We start from the raw sequence: 20,083 nt of genomic DNA on the forward strand, positions 1-20,083 counted from the left end.
CTTCTTGCTGATGTCGGAGTGTAGGACACAGAATAACCAATTCAAGTTATGACAACCCAGATTCAGGCTGGACATCAGGAAAAGCTTCCTCACTGACAGAGCAATACGACAGTGGATCCAGTTGCCTAGAGAGGTGGTGGGCTCTCCCATACAAGAGACATTCAAAAAGAAACTGGATAGTTATCAAGAGGGATGCTTGTATCTTGGTGTCCTGCAAACTTGGGATGGACCCAATGACCTTCATGACCCCTTCCAACTCTACTGTCCTATGATTCTATAATTCTCCTGATGCCTTCATTTAATATGGATGAAGAATGCATGAAGAGGGCTATGAATCTGTACGTCTTCAACATACTCATGCCACATAGGCCTAAATCCTCTAATGATTGCTACAAGTGGCTTTATATAAAAATTAAGCAACACTTGTACAAAAGGAGAGGGCATGAAGAATACCCCAAAATTGTTATGGCAAATCAATGTGTCCAATAATGAACAAATAAATGGATATTTTTACATTTAACATTTGGGACAATATGGAGTGTAGTGCGACACAGTGTTGCTTGGTAGTAAGTCCCATTGAATCCAGACTTACTTCTGAGTAAACCTGTATAACACCACACTTCAATTTTACACTATAGAAGCCAGCACAATATCTGTTAAGCCTAACAAGGATTTGGTTATGTTGTCTCTTCATAAAGTAGAAGCAGGCTTGGGTTTCATGGAAGGAGGTTTTGTACTAGTAGGAGCAAGGAAAGTATTTCTACTTAAGAGAATGCAAGCTTCTATATATACCTGCACACATATGCAGAGAGAAATTAATACATATTGTGGGGGAAGTGGGTCAGATGTCTTTAACAGTTAAAATAAAAAAACCTTAAAATAGTTTGCACTGAACAGATATTTAGCTCGTAAAACACTATAATTACTGTCAGCATTCTCCTTACAAGTGAGGATAAATAGCCAGAATTATTTACAAATCTAAAATTGTGGTAAATCATTAATTTTTCAAAAGCCACATGCAGCAGTCTTAAATTTTCCAGCCTCCTCAATTGCACGCAAGCAATATTGTACCTATAATTATTTATATTGCCATCGGTTAAGATTCTGACATGCTATTACATATACAACATTCCCAACCCTTTCACCTTTAACAGGTTGGATCTATCTTGGTAGCTATGGTGTTTTTTTAGATTTCTTCCATTGCTAACTTATAGATGACTCTCCTTTAGGAAAAGTATGTTTTATTTCCCATATTAATGGTATGTGAGGTAATTTTTAATGTCTAAAGGCATAATCCTATGTATGCTTTGACAGGAAAATTCCTACATCTCCCAGCAAGCCATGCCAGCTATGGCATGCTTGGAGTTGTAGGATTTTTTTTCTGTCTGAACATGCATTGGATTGTACTCCAAGGTGTCTCTTAAACCTGGAACAGTGTGTTTAAATATACCCTATTCTTCAATAAAAGGCAACACGACAGTGCTCAATTTTCCCTTCCTTGGGTATATGGTTAATGCATAATCCAAAGATTCAGCATGTTCTTCTTTATTTAAATCTGTTGCTGGAGAGGGTGGGCCTGTTGGGAATGTCTCCCCGCAACAGGGAATGCTAAGCGATGACCCACACCTGCAGGATTAGGTAATACCACAGGAAGCAGAAGCAAGGTGGCAGCATATAATTAACAAAGAATTTTCTGTCTCTCTCCTATTAAACCATGTTCATCTTGCCAGGTTAACAAGTGATTAACCCCAGAAAGGAATCTGCTGTGGTTTACTCCCTTGTTTCAAACTCTTTCACTCTTTTCCTTTGCTGATGTCTTTGGTTACATGTGTTACGGGTGACACAGTACCCTATTGCAACACTTCATTTTCCAGTATTCTTTGTAATACCTTTGTGTTTCCAGTTTTTCTGCTTACTCGTGTGCATTTTCAGTGTGTAATTATCACAATGAATGAGTCTTGACTCCTCATTTAAACTGAAATTTTACCAGGAAAAAAAAGTGTGATGCCTTTTTCTTATACACCTTCTCAGAAGGGTAATCTTGTCCTCTACTTTGTTTAGAAATGTCTTTAATATAAGTGACCCAGAAATCAAATTATGTAAATAAATAAAACTTTCTTTTCTAGTCATCTGTCATATCATGTGCCATGTGGAAGGCCCTTTTGGAGCCACATTTCATATCTCCTGCTATAAAGCAGAGATGGTACAAATGTTCCATCATAGCTTTATATAGTAATCTGGACAATTCCTGATCCAAATTCCAGTTTCTGAAATGCCGCAACAATTGGGGAGTGCCCTGGTCATTTTGAGATCGCTTTAGTGAAGCCCAGGCAACTTCATTTCTAGGGCTGCACTGCAGTGCGGCAACTCACACCCCTGGTGGAGGAAAGCTTTCTAGTGGCAGCAGTGGCAAGCCTGCTCCTTTGGCTGAGCTGAGAGAGCAGCTGCCCTTTGGCTCTCCCTCTCCCTCAGCTCTTTCCATGCAAACTAGTCATTACTAGAATTACTGTGTGACTTGAAGAATTAGTGCCTGGGTTTGTTTCCCTCTTCTCTCCTAATCCTTTTTAATAGTATCCTTTAGACAATAAACCTCTGACTAGGAAATACTTTTTAGGATGTGCAGTGTGCTGTTAATACATGTGGGCACCTTGTAAATTATAATCTAGCTTCCTCCCCCTCCGTATGTGTCTATATGTGTCTTCTCAATAAGCAGATGCTAACTTATGCAGAGATTCTGCATCATGAGGCATTGCAGAATATAGTCACACCATGTCAGTCTCAGAAGAGTGTTATTATAGACTTGGCTATTCAGTTCTGCCAGGCTTCCCATTGCTAGTGAAGTGCTGGAGACCAAAAGAACCAATCTTCTTAGCTAGAAGACTCGGCCCAGATGGAGAATCCTGTTTATCAGACAGGGACCTCATCTCTGGCAGGAGGACAGTGGGGGGGGGGGGCTCTGCTGGAGAGGGCATTTCAGGGATGTCTCCTTTGGTCTGTTGGCAGCAAAATGGGGCAAAGATGCCTGGTTAGGCTTAGCCACAAGTTGAAGGGCAGTTTTCTCTCCAGGACCAAACTGATCATGGTGTCCCTCTGGACAGGCTAAGTTAGGAGTTGGAGGCACTGCCTTGCATTGGTTCCAATCCTTCCTTGGCTGATTATGTCCAATAGTTCTGCCCCATGGAGATTATGCCATGGGGTTCTGCAGGGCTCTATACTATCTCCCATGCTTTTCAACATCTATATGATATTGAAACCATTGGGAGAGCTGTCAGTAATATGCTGATGACACTCAGTTCTACCTCTTATTTACATCCAGTCCAGGTGAGGTGGTCTTGCTGAACACACCTCTGCATTTGATTGTGGATTGGATGAGGGCCAATAAACTGAAACTCAGTCCAGACTGGTGCTATCTGTCTGGCAGGTTAGATGGTCTTGGATGAAGTCATATTTTCCCTAAAAGACAGCTTGGGGGTTCTCCTGGACCCAAAATTATCATTGGAATCTCAAGTGGACTCAGTGGCCAAGAGTGACTTTTTTCAGCTGTGGCAAATACAACCACCATGGCCTTATCTGGATAGACAGAGCCGGACCAGAATTGCTTATGTGCTGATAACATCCCAATTGGATTACTGTAATGTGCTCTACATAGGGCTGCCTTTGAAGGCAGTCCAGAGAATCCAAAATAGGGCTGCATGTCTGGTGTTGAGCATCTTCTTTCAAGTCCATATAATACTTATTCTACATAAATCACACTATTGCCAGTTGAAGCCAGGGCCCAAGGTAAAGTGCATGTTTTAACATTTAAAACCCTAAACAGCTTGGGACCTGATTAGTTGAAGGACCACTTTTTTCCATATATACCTACCCACCCACTGGGATCTGGGCATGAGGTCCTTCTAAAAGAGTGAAAGAGATGTCAGTTAAAAGAAGGGCCTTTTTAGTGACTGCCCCTCACCTTTGGAATGGGTGAGGGTCATCAGGCACCATCCTTACTATCATTTCAGCAGCAGGCGAAAACTGTTCTTTTCTGTAGGTATTTTGAAACCTAATTTTAACAATGTTTCTGTAATATTTTATTCTACTACCAGCAATTGGTTTCTCTTGCCCACCATATAAATTGTAATGTTCTATTCAACTGCAATTAAATTAGGTTCGTATCTTGTTGTTTGTCGCTTAAAGAGCCCTGTCAGGTTATTCAGCGGCATATAAATTTAACAATAAAGAAATAATTCAATGGCGATTTCTGAAAACTATTCTCTTGTATATAACCCTGTGCAGTTTCTAGTAGCTTTTATAGGAGACAGCATACCATACTGCTGTGGAAAGCTTCTTGCTGTCTTTGGAACAGCAGCACTGCTGGGCTAACGCTGAGGAGCACCTGATATGCTTGCAGGCTGCATTGGACCTACAGCCAGGAACTTACTAACACCCTGGTTTTGTCTACAAGCACTGACTCCGTGCAAGCTATTTGCTCATTACTGGAATTCCAGTAATAAGAGGTGTTTTTGTTTATTTGTTTGTTTTTTTAACAATGACTCTTGCTTTGGGCTTTGTAAAGCCCGGATTGGACAAACAAAATTATCCACTATCCAAAAATATTTTTTTCAGAAGCTTCCATGGGAAGGAGGCTGGGCTTTCGTTTTAGATGTTGTGTTGCAAATAACCACCATGTTAGAATATTTATTATCAAATGAATAAATACATAAATTCAATGACACATTTTCTACAATCATGGAATACCTTTTAAAGCTTACAAGCAAGCAACTTGATGTACCTGTAAACAAATATGCAAATATTTATATGTAATGGGCGCTAAATATGTTTTGACCATAAAGTGATCACCTTCAGTGGTCTAATACCAGAATCAAAATGTCTTATGTGTGCATATGGAAAAAAGAATAGAACCTAGCCTGCACCCAAATGAAAAGAAACAATGACATAGCCACAAATTAAGAACCACCACCTGCCTATTATTAAGAGTCATGATAAGGGATAATCAAAAACTGTCCACATCAAGTCCCCTACTGCAGTAGGACAGCAGGTAACCATTAAAAAGGACCAAAGTTGCTTGCTTTTAAATGTTGATGCTATGAAAGGTGTTACACATATATATAATCTGCCTGCTGGATTTATTTGTCCATTTACTATTGTATCTCACAGCTTGATTATTGATTTTTTGTTGCCTAGGTGTTAGGTACAACTTCCTTTTGTGGTTTTCTTTGGTTTTATGCTTGTACTACCCACATATGTAATAATGCAACAGAATGAATAGACCTTGTCTAATAGGACTTTACTTTTGAGGAATATGTTTAAGACTGAAGTGTTGCTTTTCTCTTAAAAGCTAATTAATACAATTCTAATGATCCATCTACAAGAACAGAGATGAGAAATGTTTTTTATTATTTAGAATTTCTTCCTGGTTTTGTTGATGTGTTCTGTATTTCTGCTCAAATACAGGCTATTGCTATTAAACTATGTGAATCAAACCTAAGTTCCTGTTACTGTTCTATAAAATGTAAATGGAACACAAAAGGAACATTTGAATCTTCAGGATTCTTTGCTGCTGCAGATCTTATTATATTAATAAGCCGTGGAGATTTCTTTCCTCATTTCCACTCCCATTTGAGAGGCCTTGATACTCCCCCCCCCCCACCAAACCTGCCTTTTAAAACCACATTTCTTAAGTGTGGGAAAAGCAGCTCTGAACTTTCAAGGATCTTGAGAAAAGTTGTAAGTCTTAGAGAAGGAAACCTTCACAAACTTCTGCCATGTTCATACAAGTCCCTCTAACTTCTGCCCATTGTTTAAAGAACTCATACCAGTTCATCAAGCCATGCAAGAGAAGCTTATTGCAGGAGTAACCTATTCCTGCAATTGGAGAGGAGAATTCTAAGGCAGTTAACAACTTGCATGGACACAAAGTCAGCAAAACACAAGGACAAAGCTCAGTATACAAAGCGCTCAAAAACCTAGCTTTAGAACAAGCTCCTTAGTCTGAGCATCCCATCTCTCATACAACACTTCATCTATCATCTCTCTCTGTGAAAATGATAATGAGAACTAAAACAAAAGAGGAAAGGTAGATGAACTTTTATGCTTTTCTTTATTTGCTTCTTTCATTGCTGCTGTTTCTCCTTCCACTTGCTCCCTTTTGCTGATTGCTATCTTGGAAACCATCCCCCTTTGATGATATATCTGCTTCAAATTTTCTTGCTGCCTTGCAACTGGACTGTTTCCTGCTATTGGCCACTCACTGCCTCTAGCTTCTGTGATCTTTGAACTGTCTTAGACTTTGACTTCTAGTTTATTTTGACTTGCAACTCATTCTTAGTCATTTAAACATCCAGCCAGTTTCTTCAGCTCTGGAACTTAGTGGGCCACAGCCTGACAGCTGACAATGCCTGATAATAAGATTCCTAAAACACCAGAATATCATGTGATATTGAGCTCATATGGGATTGGTTGGCATGGCTGAAAATGCACAATCACTAAGTGCAACAAGATGCAGCTTTGCAGCTGTGTGCTCACTACTGCATCTACAATGCAACTTATGTACAATGCATACATGTGTATAGCCTAAATGTGTTCTGTGATCTGCTCAGTGAAAGATGTACCTCATTGTATCTACAGTATTTTTTCATTTCCACTGGTGTGAACCAATTCACCTAACTAAAGTAAGCTGAAACAGAAAAATGGGAAAAGAAAAGCAGGGAAGGGGAATAGGCAGCAAATTTGATTATGTAAGTTATTGTTGTTGATATTTACATTTCTATACCACCCATAGCCAAAGCTGTCTGGGCAGTTCACAGCATTAAGCCATTTATCTAGATTTCAACCAGGCCTGACCCTGCTTAGCTTCCAAGATTAGGCAGGATTAGACACTTCAGGTTATACTGAAGCTTGAAGTTAACGTAAGAAATAGGGGAAAAAATATTTCCTGTTCATGCTTATTTGGAAGTGGTTTCCACTGTATTTAATAGGACTCAGAGGGTTGCAGTTCTAGTCATAGCAAAAAGGCATTTTTTAAGGGGAAGCATGAAAGGAAAGGGCTATTTGGAATAGGACAGAGTTGCACCTTGATAATATCAGTGTTTGAAAGAAATTAGGAGCAGGTCTGGTTAAACTGAAATATCTGTGTAACAACAGCTGGAGTGTCTAAGGTTTACAAGAAAGATATTAATACACAGAATATAATCTGAATACAATTTTGAAGGCATACACTTTCTTAAGAAACCAAAATGAGCTAGGCCTTGGAACAATGTACCAAAATGATGAAATGTCCCCCATGAAATAGTTCCTAGGTTACAATCCTCAGTACTCCACAACTGAAAAAGTACACTGAGTGTAACCTTTCTAAGCTTTGCTTTGAGAGTTAGTTGTTACTTAAGGGAAATGAAATGTCCTCTAGGGGAAAGATGTATCTGTTTAAATACTTTGTGTAAAGCCATAATGAACCTCTAAAGGAAAGCAAAATGATAACACATGAAAAAAGTACACATTGTGGAAAGCAACACATTTATAACATCCATACTTAAAAGAAAAATACTTACAGGAACATCAACATATTTTGCAGCTGCTTTCACCTTAAAAATTTAAAAGTAAGAAACAAATACTGTAACTGGCCACCATTAGTTCTAAGTGGATCATAAAAATCTATTATTAAAGAGCTAAAGTACTTACAGTGAATGAAAGTATTGATGAGAAGAAAGTGCCTTCATCATACCTTGATAGTTTAGATAGTACACCTTCCAGCACTGCAACAAACTACATTAAAAGGCACAGTGTAAATACTGACAATGCATAAAGAAGTTGCAAGTTACTCTTACACTGGATGAGAAGTATTTTCTCCTAAAAATGATACTATGCATCAAACTCTGCACACTCATAAACCCTTACTCAAATGTAATGAAAAGAGATACTTGATTAATCCAACAATTATATAGGATACATAATTCATGATGTTGAACAATAAAAACTGATGTGCAACTTTTATATTAGTGCTACTCAATTAACTCCAGTCATATTGATTTCAGTGGGTCTGGTCTAAGTGTGAATCCAACCCAAAATGTTGGCATTTAAAGGCATTTTGTTCTTTTTTTTTTTTTTTTTTATGAAGCTTGTTGAAATAGCTAGTGTTATCTGAATTAGTTAGTTCATCCATTTAACACAGTTCCGAAGCTGGAATTGTTATTCTGTTACTGCATTACTGCTGTTGTAGGAACACCGAACAGAGAATAACAACACCTACATATACTCTCCTTCCAGGCTCCTTCCGTAGTTGTTTTTGCTGAGAAAATTGAGACCTTCCAGGACTTATGGAGGTCTTTATAGGAAACATCCTCAGAATACAGGCAACCATTTATATAGTTATTTATGTATAAGCAGGGTATATACACTGCTTTTTATCTAACAATACGCCTGCGGCAAGCAAACTAGCTAGCTCCTGATGAGAATGAAAATCCATCCTATTCCATTTTCCTTAATTTTTGTGGGCTTTCAAGGACAATGAAGGGCAACCTTCAAATTTCACTTCAAATGAACGCTAGGGGACATCCCAGAGAATAAACTACTTTACATGACACAGTGTGCAATTGCCTGAAAAAACAGAAATAGTACACTGGATAACACAACAAGACACAACACACAGGAATAACACCTCAGATAGAGGCAAGGTGGCTGGAGGATGGGAAACCCTTTCACCTTCACTGCCTCTCTCATTTAAAACCTTCCCCAGCTGTTAAAAAAAGCTGAAGAAGAGTTAAGCAGAGCACTCCCCATTTTCAAACTGATAGCCTCCTTCAGCTGCTTTTCATAAGGTTATCTTTGGTGTAATAAGAAATTTGGCCTTCAGTGACAGAGCACAAACAGAATTTGTTATTGTTATGTGCTGTCAAATCATCTCTGATTTAGAGGAAATCTGTAAATGAAAGCTCTCCAAAATCTCCTGTCTATGACAGCCCTTCTCAGCTCTTGTAAACATAGGCAGGATATTTTAAGCCTATTGCATTCTTATTAATTTTAATGCTCAGATCAGGAAACTGCAAAGGCTAGCTTTGCTGGCCACCAATGAGAACCTGAATTCAGACTTGCACAGTCTCTAAAATTATTAATGCAACTATTTTGAAAAGCTCATCCAAACATGAGCCTAACTACTCAAACCCTCTGTCATCTTTATTTGAAACTTGTGGCATAAGTGACACAGAGCTGAGTCGAAAGCATTAGCACATGGAAGGTACAAAACCAGAAATTATATGCACTACACAATATTAGTAGTTGCCATGCTATTGCAAAATTCTTATATGTGAATAGGCTGATGATGCACTGAACAAGTGTTTTTAAAGATTAATTGCTTGACCTGTAGAACACAAGAGCAGCATTTTATGAGTGAGAGAACAGGACAAAATTCCATCTGGCATGCTGTTAATGGCCACTCTAACAGTGTCATAACAGTGTCATATTCCTGGTTCTCTATAAGGATCTGAGAGTCTCACCTTGCAACAATCCAAAGTCCTAATGGTTTAAAGGAGTGATACTAGTGAATTGCATTCATCACATCTTTAACCTATTCTGCCTTTATCACTTGTATCTACGTATCATTTGTTTCACATCATCATCTAAGGAATATACATGGATCATTACACCAGGAACAAGAGATGATCTCTGCTCTATTTTAAATATAAATAATAATTTATGATACAAATTCTCTGGACACCTATTAACACAGTAATGCAGTATGCTCAGCTTGCAATATCCGTCATATTCAAGAGACATTCTGCAAAATGCTAGTTTAACATGGTTTCTTGATGATTCATGTCTGGAATGATTTATGACAAGGATATCAGAGCTAGCAAGCCATGTAGGACAGAGATAGAATTTCAGATATGGAAAACCCAGGGCCATGTAACAGCAGTTTAATTCACCACAACTATACAGCTGTTTTAGTGCTCAGTAACAAAATGTGTGATGAGAAGGCTGGAATCTCCAAACACACTGAACATAAAGCAGGAAGCTACTGGCCATCTGTCATGAAGCTAACTGGATGTGCATAATTTTGGAGGGAAAATAAGCCACGGTGATTGGGTATGCATCACACAGTAAATCTTGTGGGCTTGCAAGCCACACTCTGTGGCTTTTTTCCCTTGTGGCTCCAGGGGCTGCCAAATGTCCAACTGAGAATCAGGCACATCATGGCTTCAAAGCTGCTTTCTCCCCCTACCTCTTCAGCGCTCTTGCAGGTATCTCAAGGCACATCATGGGAGAACTGAAGTCTCTTCTTCCTTACCTGTCACAATTGTGGTTTGTTTTCCATTTGTTGTAGCTTGACTTTAAAAAAAAATCTTTTAAAAAAGAAAACAGGAGCCACTTCTCAGGGTAACTTTCCCAAACCCAATTTTGGGCAGCCATGAACTGCCTCCCTCAGGGGCCTTAGTGGTACATTCCAACAAGCAACATCATATTACTTTACAAAACCCACTTTGAAGTTGGGTAAAAATTAAAACATAGGAAGGATGGGTAGGAAGAACCCTTGGCAAGTTTATGGTGGGATGTTATATGGCTTTGGGCAGTCCTCGTGTTTCCTAGTATGGATAATCCAGAGGCACGTTCCTCCACCACCAAAATAAGCAAAGATCCAGCCAAAAGCTGGTTTGGGACTATTCTCTCTATTTTCTCAATTAACCCCTTCCAACAGTAGGTCTAGGTATGTATGTTTGTATGTATTTATTTTTGGGTGTGTTGATATTAAGTCCCAATTGCCCTGTTATTTTGCAATTGATCCTAAGTTCCTGGCAGCTCAGGGAATGGTTAATCTTAGGAGGAATCTCAGTATTGGGGCATCAGTTTGAAACATGCCAGAGCCCCGCCTCCTTTCATGTGTCCTCCAGGTTTACAGGTTGCCTCCATGCTAGTGGTGGGCAAAAGGCACTTACAAAACTGGGGGGAACCAAGAATACCTGCTTTCTCCCCCACAGGCAGAAACTGCACTGTGGAAAGGGTGGAAAGAACTACGTTCTGCAAAGTACAGTCTCCCTTTGCAATGTTAAATTTGATGTGTCCTTGCAAAGTGAGGGGAGAGGGCAAATACTCACCTGCAGCCTGTGCTAGGCAGTGCAGAGGGTGGCAGTATCCATACTAGAGCCCCCCACTATCTTGTGTTCATCAATGTGGAATTCCACTGTGTGGAGGGGAAGTAACCCACAGCCCTGCCTCCAAAAGACACAACGATTTGTGTTTTGAGGAACTTGGAACAGATCACGCAGTTTGTCCACCTGTGGTTCATGTTCCTATCTAAGCAAGATTCAGTGCGTGGAATTTCTTGTGCACGGTTCTTTTTTGTGCATAGGCATCTCCAAATTGCTTTGGGAAGCATGAAATCTTAGAAACCGTTCTTACTGTCGGTGCTGCTTGCTCATGTACAAATAAAAGCTGAACTGGAAAAAAGTAGAGACCACTACACAACTCTTCTCACTAGTATTTATTATTCTTCAGAGAAAATGAACACAAAATAATACAACTGTTGCTTCCACATGATAATGATTTTCATAATAAAATCGTGTTATATTATTTTAGCTGAAATATCCTTCAACTACAGTACTTATTTCATGATTTCCATCTTTGTACTACATAAAAGGAGCAATGCCAAGTGGCTACATTTGGAATAAAGGAGGCCTTTAAAACAAGTTTAACAAAAGTCTTTCAGGGTCTTTATATGTATGGCCAATGTCTAAACCAAGATGGGATTTAAAAGCCTTTGAAAAGGCTGAACATGCTTCCCTCATGTGCAATGACAAACAAGAAACACTGATGCACCTAATTAAAGCTAATCCTAATATAGTAAAAATGTGGCTTTGCCAGTAATTATCGAAAGTACCATAGCATGAAGCACATGAAAAATATATTAATTAGATCCCACTCAAGAAGCATTGATCAAATTGCAAACTAAATCTGTAAACATCTCAAACTGTTAAGGGTAATGCACAAAGCTGTTTTTCCTTTAAAAATACAATGTGGAAAATCATCAGACAAATATCTCTTTTCTGTAGATAGCAGGTATGGAAATATTTTTCTCCCACTGCTGTTCAGCAACAAAGCATGAATATATTTACCTTTGAAACGAGAAGTGAAATTACTTCCTTCACGGTTTCTTCAATTAAGTCGTCTATTTTCGAATGGTATTGTTGCTGTGTTTCAGAACACAAGGCCAGCATTAGTGTCGTATGTGAACACAGTACTTTTGTCATAAGTCATATATAATACAAGGCTTCTAAACCTGGTAGATTTACTTAAAATAATAATTTTGACCACCCAAAGAACAAAAACTTGAAAACTATCCACCCAATCAACACTTTCTTACACTCTGCACTGAAAATTTTCCCATGTATGCATTTGAGTTAAGCAGCTAATGGGGTTATTATTTAGATGCATTGAGGTCTTATTCTTATTCAGGCAAAGGAATGTGAAGGATACTTTTTGTCTTCCCTATAATTAAGGTGGCCGTACATCCTCCCCCACTGCCCACCCTACAAAGGGTTGCTTTAGCTGCAGAAGCAAGATGGGAAAAAGATTTAATAAATAAAGCACTTTATGTCTGACAACTCTCATTCATAAATTATGTCCTCCAGAAATAAAACAAGGACTAACTGTTAAATCTTTAAAAAGCTCTTTTATCAGTGGAGTGAGCTGCAATTTATACAACACATACACAATCTGTTCAAGCATGGGCAAAAATAAAATTTCATCAGGGAACCTGAAGGATGGTAATAAATAACAAGGCCTACAAAAGGCATAATAACTGGATCAACTGTCATTCTCCATCTTTTCACTTCTGCCTTTTTCTACCAATGAAAATGCTGCGTTTAAAGAAGTGTACTTTAAACTGAAAGACTTTTACACTCTTGTTTCAAAGTTAATAGACTTCCATCCTGCAGTTAGCAGGAACAGGGGCTCTTTTGCAATTCTAAACACATATCCATTAAAAAAGAATAGTAATTCTCCCTTCAGAGCATTTGTTTGAGAGCAGAAAATGCCCCACTAGCCACTTGACAAAAAATGTGACTTGTAAAGACTAACCCTATCTTGATGGTTCATGGCTACCTGAAACAGCAAGAGCATAATGCTCAGAGTAAAAGCACCAAAATCAATATAAACATTAGCCTAACTTGGCAGGAGCCCATTGAATACTTTTCTAAAATTTAGCTTTTTGAAGGCCATTTGCCTTCTTTTTCAAAGTTTCCACACAGATGTACTTAATAATTCCCAGGAGAGGTGCCCTTTTGTTAAGCAAATGCCCACTGTGCTTAGATTAATGTAGCAAACATTTTGTATCCAAGCAGATGGATGCAGATACACAAGGAATGTCAGAAAGTGCCAATTACTGCTGTTATAAAATAACCTGTAATGAAGCCCATAGTTTCACTATGTGCAATTAAGTCCTGTTGGAATCAAAGGACACTAAAGTGGGAAATCCATGGAAAAGTTGTAGCTGTAGGATCTGCTTGCATGCAACAGAACAAACTGTGGGTTAATTGACCCAAAATTTGCTCTGGTGCATACCAGGCATATGTCACTGCCATTTTGCATATTCAACCTCTGAACAGACTCAGTCACTAACTATTAGTTGTGGGTTAAAGAATCCTCAGTTGAGCTAATAACTAATTGTATGTGTGAACCAGGTCAAAGTCAACCATTCCTTTCATGCTGGAGAAAACCACATACACGTAAGAACACTTTCATTCTGCCCACACACATTAGTATGTCTTTTGAATTAAAACCCGTCTTAAGCCTGAATTTATATAATGAAAAGAATTTGCTGACTATTTTAGTTCACTGCAATTCAGATATTGTTAATAGCTACTGCCCACCAGTTTCTGGATGCTCTTCTGGGATTAGGCTTTCCCCTTCTTAAAACCAAAAGAAGCAACCACTGGTTTGCTGATGGCTATTTGCAGACATTCTAATGAGGAGCACGGTGTACTCATCTCGCACCTGCAGGAGTACCTGCAAGCTCTGGTCAAGTCTGAAACACTTAGTATACTGTTAAGTGAAGGTAATCCCCTTGTTATCTTCAATTGCAGATGGGAGCTAATAAGTAGACTCCTCTCTCCACCTCCTTCTCAAGCTCACAACAGTCTCCAGGTCAAGAAGAGAGGTTTAGCAAGTGGGTGAAACAGGAAAGGGGCAGGACTTGAGGAAGGAGAGATCTGCAGGGGGAGACCAAACCTATGCAGAGTGGAGGTTGCTCATCCCTTGGCACTATTTGGTGTGTTATCTGAAGCAACTGCAGATGCTTTGTTCTCCTTTGTTTGCTTGTAAAGGACTTAGAGAGGATTTATAAAGAACTTGATTTAGATATGAGTGGGCTTTGATAGAATATGTGGTTAAGGAGGGACAGATGAAGCAAAAGTCATGCCTCTGCACACAGAGGGGGAGGCATAGTAAGCATAAGTTTTTCTGGGTGTTGAGAGAGAACACATAATATGAGATCCAGAGTGAATGGAAATGTTCTTGAGAAGAAGGAAGATGGACACAAGCAAAACTCCTGAATGATAGTGGAAGGTTAGAAGGTAGTAGAATGAGCATCTATTTTACTTGGGGATCTACATTCTGATCTACAAGCTTTTATTGTTTTTTTTTTTTTTAATATCAAAGTTTCAATCCCCCTCTTTCCCCCACTCCACTGTTTACAACACAATGTATACTGAAATATGTTGGAAGACAAAATAAATTCTAAAACAAAGTGAACTTACCCACTGATTAGCAAACTGGGTCATGTGACAGAAAGCCCCCCAAAAAACAGACAATGGGGAAAAATGGTGAAAATAATAATTATAAAATAACAGAATAAATTGTTTAAACTTTAGAACTTGACTTAATTAAATGGTTTTTTTTGTTTTGTTTTAATCAACAGAAAATACAAACAAAAGATTGGAATGCCATAAGAAGGTAAATGCACTGAAATATGAATGACAGATTTATTGCAAAGCAAATGGCTGAAATATTTTCTGACTTTACACCTTAAAACCAAGGGTCCACACATTTTGGCTTGGTAGCCAAACAATGCTATCTGGTCTGGCTTTCTTGCTTCATGCTCCATTGAAACAAGGGACATTTTTCTGACAATGGAAGACCAACTGCCTGGGATCAGGGCTTAAAGGACCAAAAGGCAGATTGTCTCTTTGACTGTAGCAACCCCCTTTCTCCAATCCGTACTGAGATGATGTTACGTCTTAGCAGAAGACTCAATCTGGCATTCTTCTGAAGAAGGCTGTCCCTGCCTCCCCGCATCACTGGTAGGCTTTTATAAAAACATTACTCCTGTTACTGAATATACTGGAAGCTTTCTTCCTTTTTGTGTATAGCAAAATTAAATGTCTGTTTGCTACAAATGGCTATACTTGTATACTCCTGGCAACTCCTTCCACTTTGACAACAAATATTAAATCCCCCACCAACATATGTACACTCTGAAAACAGACAGTGAAGGATGAATGTAGCAAAACATTCAGGCTGTTACTACTCCCTTAATACCATATTATTCTGTAAAAAATGCCTTTATCTGACCATGCAAGACAATAGGCAGGTGCTGGTGGGGGGGGGGCGACCTTTCCCTTTGTTCTACTAGTCCCATGTGCGACTTTTTTTGGGAGGGGGTACATTCCTCCCCTCACTCTGGCAACTTGCAGTAGCCAGTCCAGAGCTGAAAGATGGGAAAAGTCTTCTCTGCTGACTTTAAAATGTTCACATTTTCACTTACCTCCTGCCCACCGTCCAGAATGCACAGCTTAGCAGTTTGCTTTTTAGCATCAACAAGCACATTGAACATGGTGCACACAGTGGAGGGAATACGTAAGTCTGTTGATTTGTTCGTCTTTTGTAACTTGAGTTCAAAAGCATTTCTTGTTCTATTAATTTATGAACAGCAATAAAAAGATCTGTCATGATTCTAGATGAAGGAAATTATAAGTAAATCCATATTTAAACTGATTAGTTTCAGATATGTGATAATCAAGATAGAAATGCGTAGGTATATGCAGCTTGGAATCATCCTATTCATGTATGCTAATAAAACTTTCCAGTAAGGTTGTTTAATAGTCCTCTCAAGGTTAGATACTAATGTAACTAAATAACTGCATGACAGGACACAGAACAGATAAAATATATCCTATGTTGAATTCTTTCTGACAGATAAGCTTTCTGCACAATTTTCAAACCAGCAAAAACCAGTTTCTTCTGACATTTAAAATACGCCTAGTTAGAGTTTTAGTAAGTGTGACAGGTTTTGAGAGAGGGAGAAATGATTATAATGATTGTCCCTTTACACAAAAGAACTCCCATCTAGATGTAATTCAGATATACTTGTTTAAAGAGTAGATATTAGAATTGCTTTCACCAGACATAACTAAGGATCAGTGCACATGTGACAGAGCTTCCTTTTTTCAGGTGATGTTAAAGCATCCATATGTTGGTGAGCTGTGTGTACAGTAGATTAGATCTTTACCATACCAGCATGAACAGAAAGTTTGTGACAGAAACATGCCCAGTTTAAACGTCAAACCACTGCACATATAGCTTAGTTCACCATGTTTTATGGAACAATTTAAAGCAGCCTCCATGTGACTGAATGGTGGGAGAGTTGAGACAGATAAAATAGCTATTCACACAATGCATTGTTAGGCAATGGAATTCACTACCACAAAATGTAGCAATGGCCCCAAATTTGGATGCCTGCACTAGGGAATTAGGCAAAGTCCTAATTGGAGGAACAGTAAGATAAAAATGGACTGAGAGAGTTCTCTCTCTCCATCCTTTCTCTCCCTACTTCTGGAGCCGGCAAAATCAAAGGGAAAATGAGCATGCTAGAGGAGACAGAAAATTTTTGGTGGGCTTATCCACGATATTCTTCAGGTTTTTTGCAGGAGAGGAGATAAACAAACATACATGAAGGAAGAATTTCTCCTCTTGCTTATTTATTTTTTTCTTCCAGTCTTCTCTCTGGAAAGATGGGACAGAAGGTGTACAGACCAGAGTGCAATAGGAGGAGAAACATTCCTCTCATAAGATGCACCCTAAGACAAGCTGTGTCAGCTGCCAGAGGGACATCTCTTCCCGGTGCACCTCAGTGCCTATGAACATGAGCCAACACTTGTGTGGAGGCCATTTTTAAAAGTTTCCTGTCACTGCAATCTCCACATATGGAAGTAAACTGCAATGCCTGCATGTATAGCAGAAGAATAGAGACAGAAGCTTCTGTGCATGGAACTTTGCCAACTGGAGTAATTCAAAGCAACCTCATAAGAGCATAAGAAAAATCATCTTGATCATCTTGATATGACCAAAGGACTATTTAATCCAACAGTGCATTCGCAAAGTTTCATGGAACTGCAAGTCCACAAGTAGGGCATCCTGATCATTAGTAATTCCATTCTTGAAGGGGGAAAACTCCAAAAGTACTCCAGTACTGCTTTTTGAATGTTAACTTTCAATCAACGCCAGCATCAGGGGTAGGCATTGCTGGGCATCTGCTATGGCTCACATTACTGTGGGGGGCTTCTGTCAGTGTCTAGAGCCCTTTGAACCTGCACCTCTTCCTTTCTGCTAGTGACATTTTAGGAGGAGAAAGAGGGACTGGGCCCTCTCAGAGAGGAAACCCGTTGAGAGAATCTTGTCCAAGGACCCTCCAAAAGCTGGAGCAGGCACAGCTTCCAAATAATATATAATATGTAAGATAGATTCAGAAAGTGAGTATATACCTTTTGATGCAGGCTTCTATCATATCGCTGGCCATGAGTTTAAGTCTTTGCTCTAAGTGGTGGGCAAATTCTGGTTCTGGCCAGTGGAGATCATAGACAAACATCTGCAGTGCATCAAGTTTCCAGAAAAGATCTTCTGATGTTGCTGACCCATTGCTACAAATAAAAACAAACAACTGTTGCTAGTGCAAGATAAAACTGGAGTCACCTTTAGTTTGCTTTGGTCCTACGGAAGTCCAGCTTTACATCTACTTTAGCTGTTGTGGCAGAAACAGTGACTCGGGCACCAATTCCTGGCTTATCTTCATTGCTTTTATTGCTCTATTACCATACTGTTCTAAGGTTTAAAAAGAGCTGCAGATATTAGCAAGGTCTATTTAGCTCTTTGAATGCTGTACATACCCTTTCTTCAGCACTGGCAGCACATTAATTTCTGATTGTACATGTATGAGTAAAAAAAATGTGTCTACTCCCATTTATAGAACAACCTCCCTGCTGTGGCCTGGCAAGCACTGATTTTGTCAGCTTTTCAGCACTATGTTAAGGCAGCCCTCCTTTCTGAGGCCTTTAAAGACTTACTTGGCCACTCTGGGGCTTGAGTGAGATTACTAGGTGTTTTGCAGAGTATTTCTTCTTCTTCTTCTTTATTATTGTCTCTTCTTAGCTGTTTTAAATTTAAAATCTTTTTTCTGATTTTCTGATATTTTATTGTATTTTTAACATCTATTTTTGAACTGTTGTAAACCACTCAGAGAGCTTCAGCTGTGGGATGATATAGAAATCAAATAAATAAATGATACTCTCTTTTCCCTACAGCAAGACTGCCAAGCATTTACTTGTGAGCTCAGTAAAACTGACCCAAACACCAATTGTTTTGGGCTCAAAGAGTGGCTCAGAGGATTGGTAAATGGTTTCCTGCTACATTTCTGTAGTTCGCATAGTGGTATTAGCCACACCCCATGCCATTTTCTGATGCCTTTCTACCATCTGACAGCAGAATGAGAGCACAAAGATGTTCTGTAGCCACATCTGATTGGCAATGGCATCGTGATGCCGGAAGGGAGTGAGGGAAGTACTTCCTGCCCTCCCTTTGGCTTGCGGGAGGTATCATGCCAGGAGCGACACTGAAATCAAACAGAAAATGTTTGCCTCTCCATTCATCACACTTGGCCCATCCTGAAAGGCTGGCAGAGATCAGGTTGAAAATCTCAACCTAGTTCACATGCTCAGAAAAATACATCTTGGAGGAACAATCTGCAGAGAATACGAAAGAGCAGGGGCTATGACTAAAGCTGCAATCTTAATAGAGACTGCATTTCACACATTTTTTTGCTGGTGTTAATGCTACTGCAAGTCATTTTTCTGATATAAATTGCTTTAGAATAGACATAATTTAATTTGAGGGGACTATGCGAGGAATCAGACAGTTGCTTTGGCACTACAGTGTATAATCCTGCAAGAAAGGGAGGGAAGTGATCATAAGACATTACATGACCTAATTAGGTAGACCAAAAACCTATTTATCTATTCCATTTTCTTCAAGAAGTTTCTTTCATTCTAATTGTAGAATAGTTTTTTTCCTATTATGATCCAAAAACAGGAACACACCTCCTGAAGAAATGTTAAAACGTACTGTGTTACCTAAACTCTGTCCCACCACTTTTTCTATTCAAAAAGAATTAACTGATGGAAAAAATACTTCCATGTTCCAAATATTTGTTTTTCATATGAATATTTTTCTACCATGTATGAGATGAACCTGAACTTTAGAGTTTTATTGCTCAATAAGCCAGCATATGGCCTCATGCAATATTATATTAATCTTATTTAAGTTGAATTTGGTAACATTTCTCTTTCTCTAGTCATGAATTCAGGCTAAATGAGACAGTGGACGGAGATGAACTCAATACGGTGCTATTTGTATGTGTTAAGATTCAGTTGCACTCAGATCTAGAAAGTAGGATCTCTGCAGAGGAGTGGAAAGAACGGAATCCTCTGCAGACACCTGTATTGTGAACAACCCCATGAAGCCTTTGGACATGCCAGCCACAGGACCACAGGTTTCCATACAGGTTTTTGAGGTTCACTCAACTCATGGAATATTCTATGATCCTCAGAGTACTAGGAGTGGGAGAAACTGCATTCTAGGCAAGAACTTTAGGGCTATTCTTAAAGTGCCTGGGTAGTGACATATAAGTCTACTCTGAAGCAGGCAGGAACTTATGAGGGCACCTACTGGGATCAAGGATTATGAAGCAGGAAGATGCTGAACCTACAGACACTATTTAAATTGAACTATTTGTGAAACAATAATGACTGCATGTTTCAGCCAGTCA

At 39.1% G+C, this 20,083-nt stretch overlaps 1 protein-coding gene across 2 annotated transcripts in view; it reads right to left on the reverse strand.

Annotated features, from left to right (window-relative positions):
* The window catches only part of CADPS2 (calcium dependent secretion activator 2), a 357,625-nt gene that overhangs the window by 51,734 nt on the left and 285,808 nt on the right, over positions 1 to 20,083 (reverse strand). For both annotated transcript variants that reach the window (XM_044422997.1, XM_044422995.1), the window contains 5 exons: positions 17,748 to 17,903; positions 15,752 to 15,899; positions 12,105 to 12,179; positions 7,681 to 7,764; positions 7,551 to 7,583 (listed from right to left, as the gene is read on the reverse strand). In XM_044422997.1, the coding sequence (XP_044278932.1) occupies positions 7,551 to 7,583; positions 7,681 to 7,764; positions 12,105 to 12,179; positions 15,752 to 15,899; positions 17,748 to 17,903 (496 nt within the window). The remainder of the gene's footprint in view (positions 1 to 7,550; positions 7,584 to 7,680; positions 7,765 to 12,104; positions 12,180 to 15,751; positions 15,900 to 17,747; positions 17,904 to 20,083) is intronic.

The sequence above is a fragment of the Varanus komodoensis genome, unplaced genomic scaffold (genome assembly GCF_004798865.1).
Source record: "Varanus komodoensis strain SLA01 unplaced genomic scaffold, ASM479886v1 scaffold13_1, whole genome shotgun sequence".
NCBI lineage: Eukaryota > Metazoa > Chordata > Lepidosauria > Squamata > Varanidae > Varanus > Varanus komodoensis.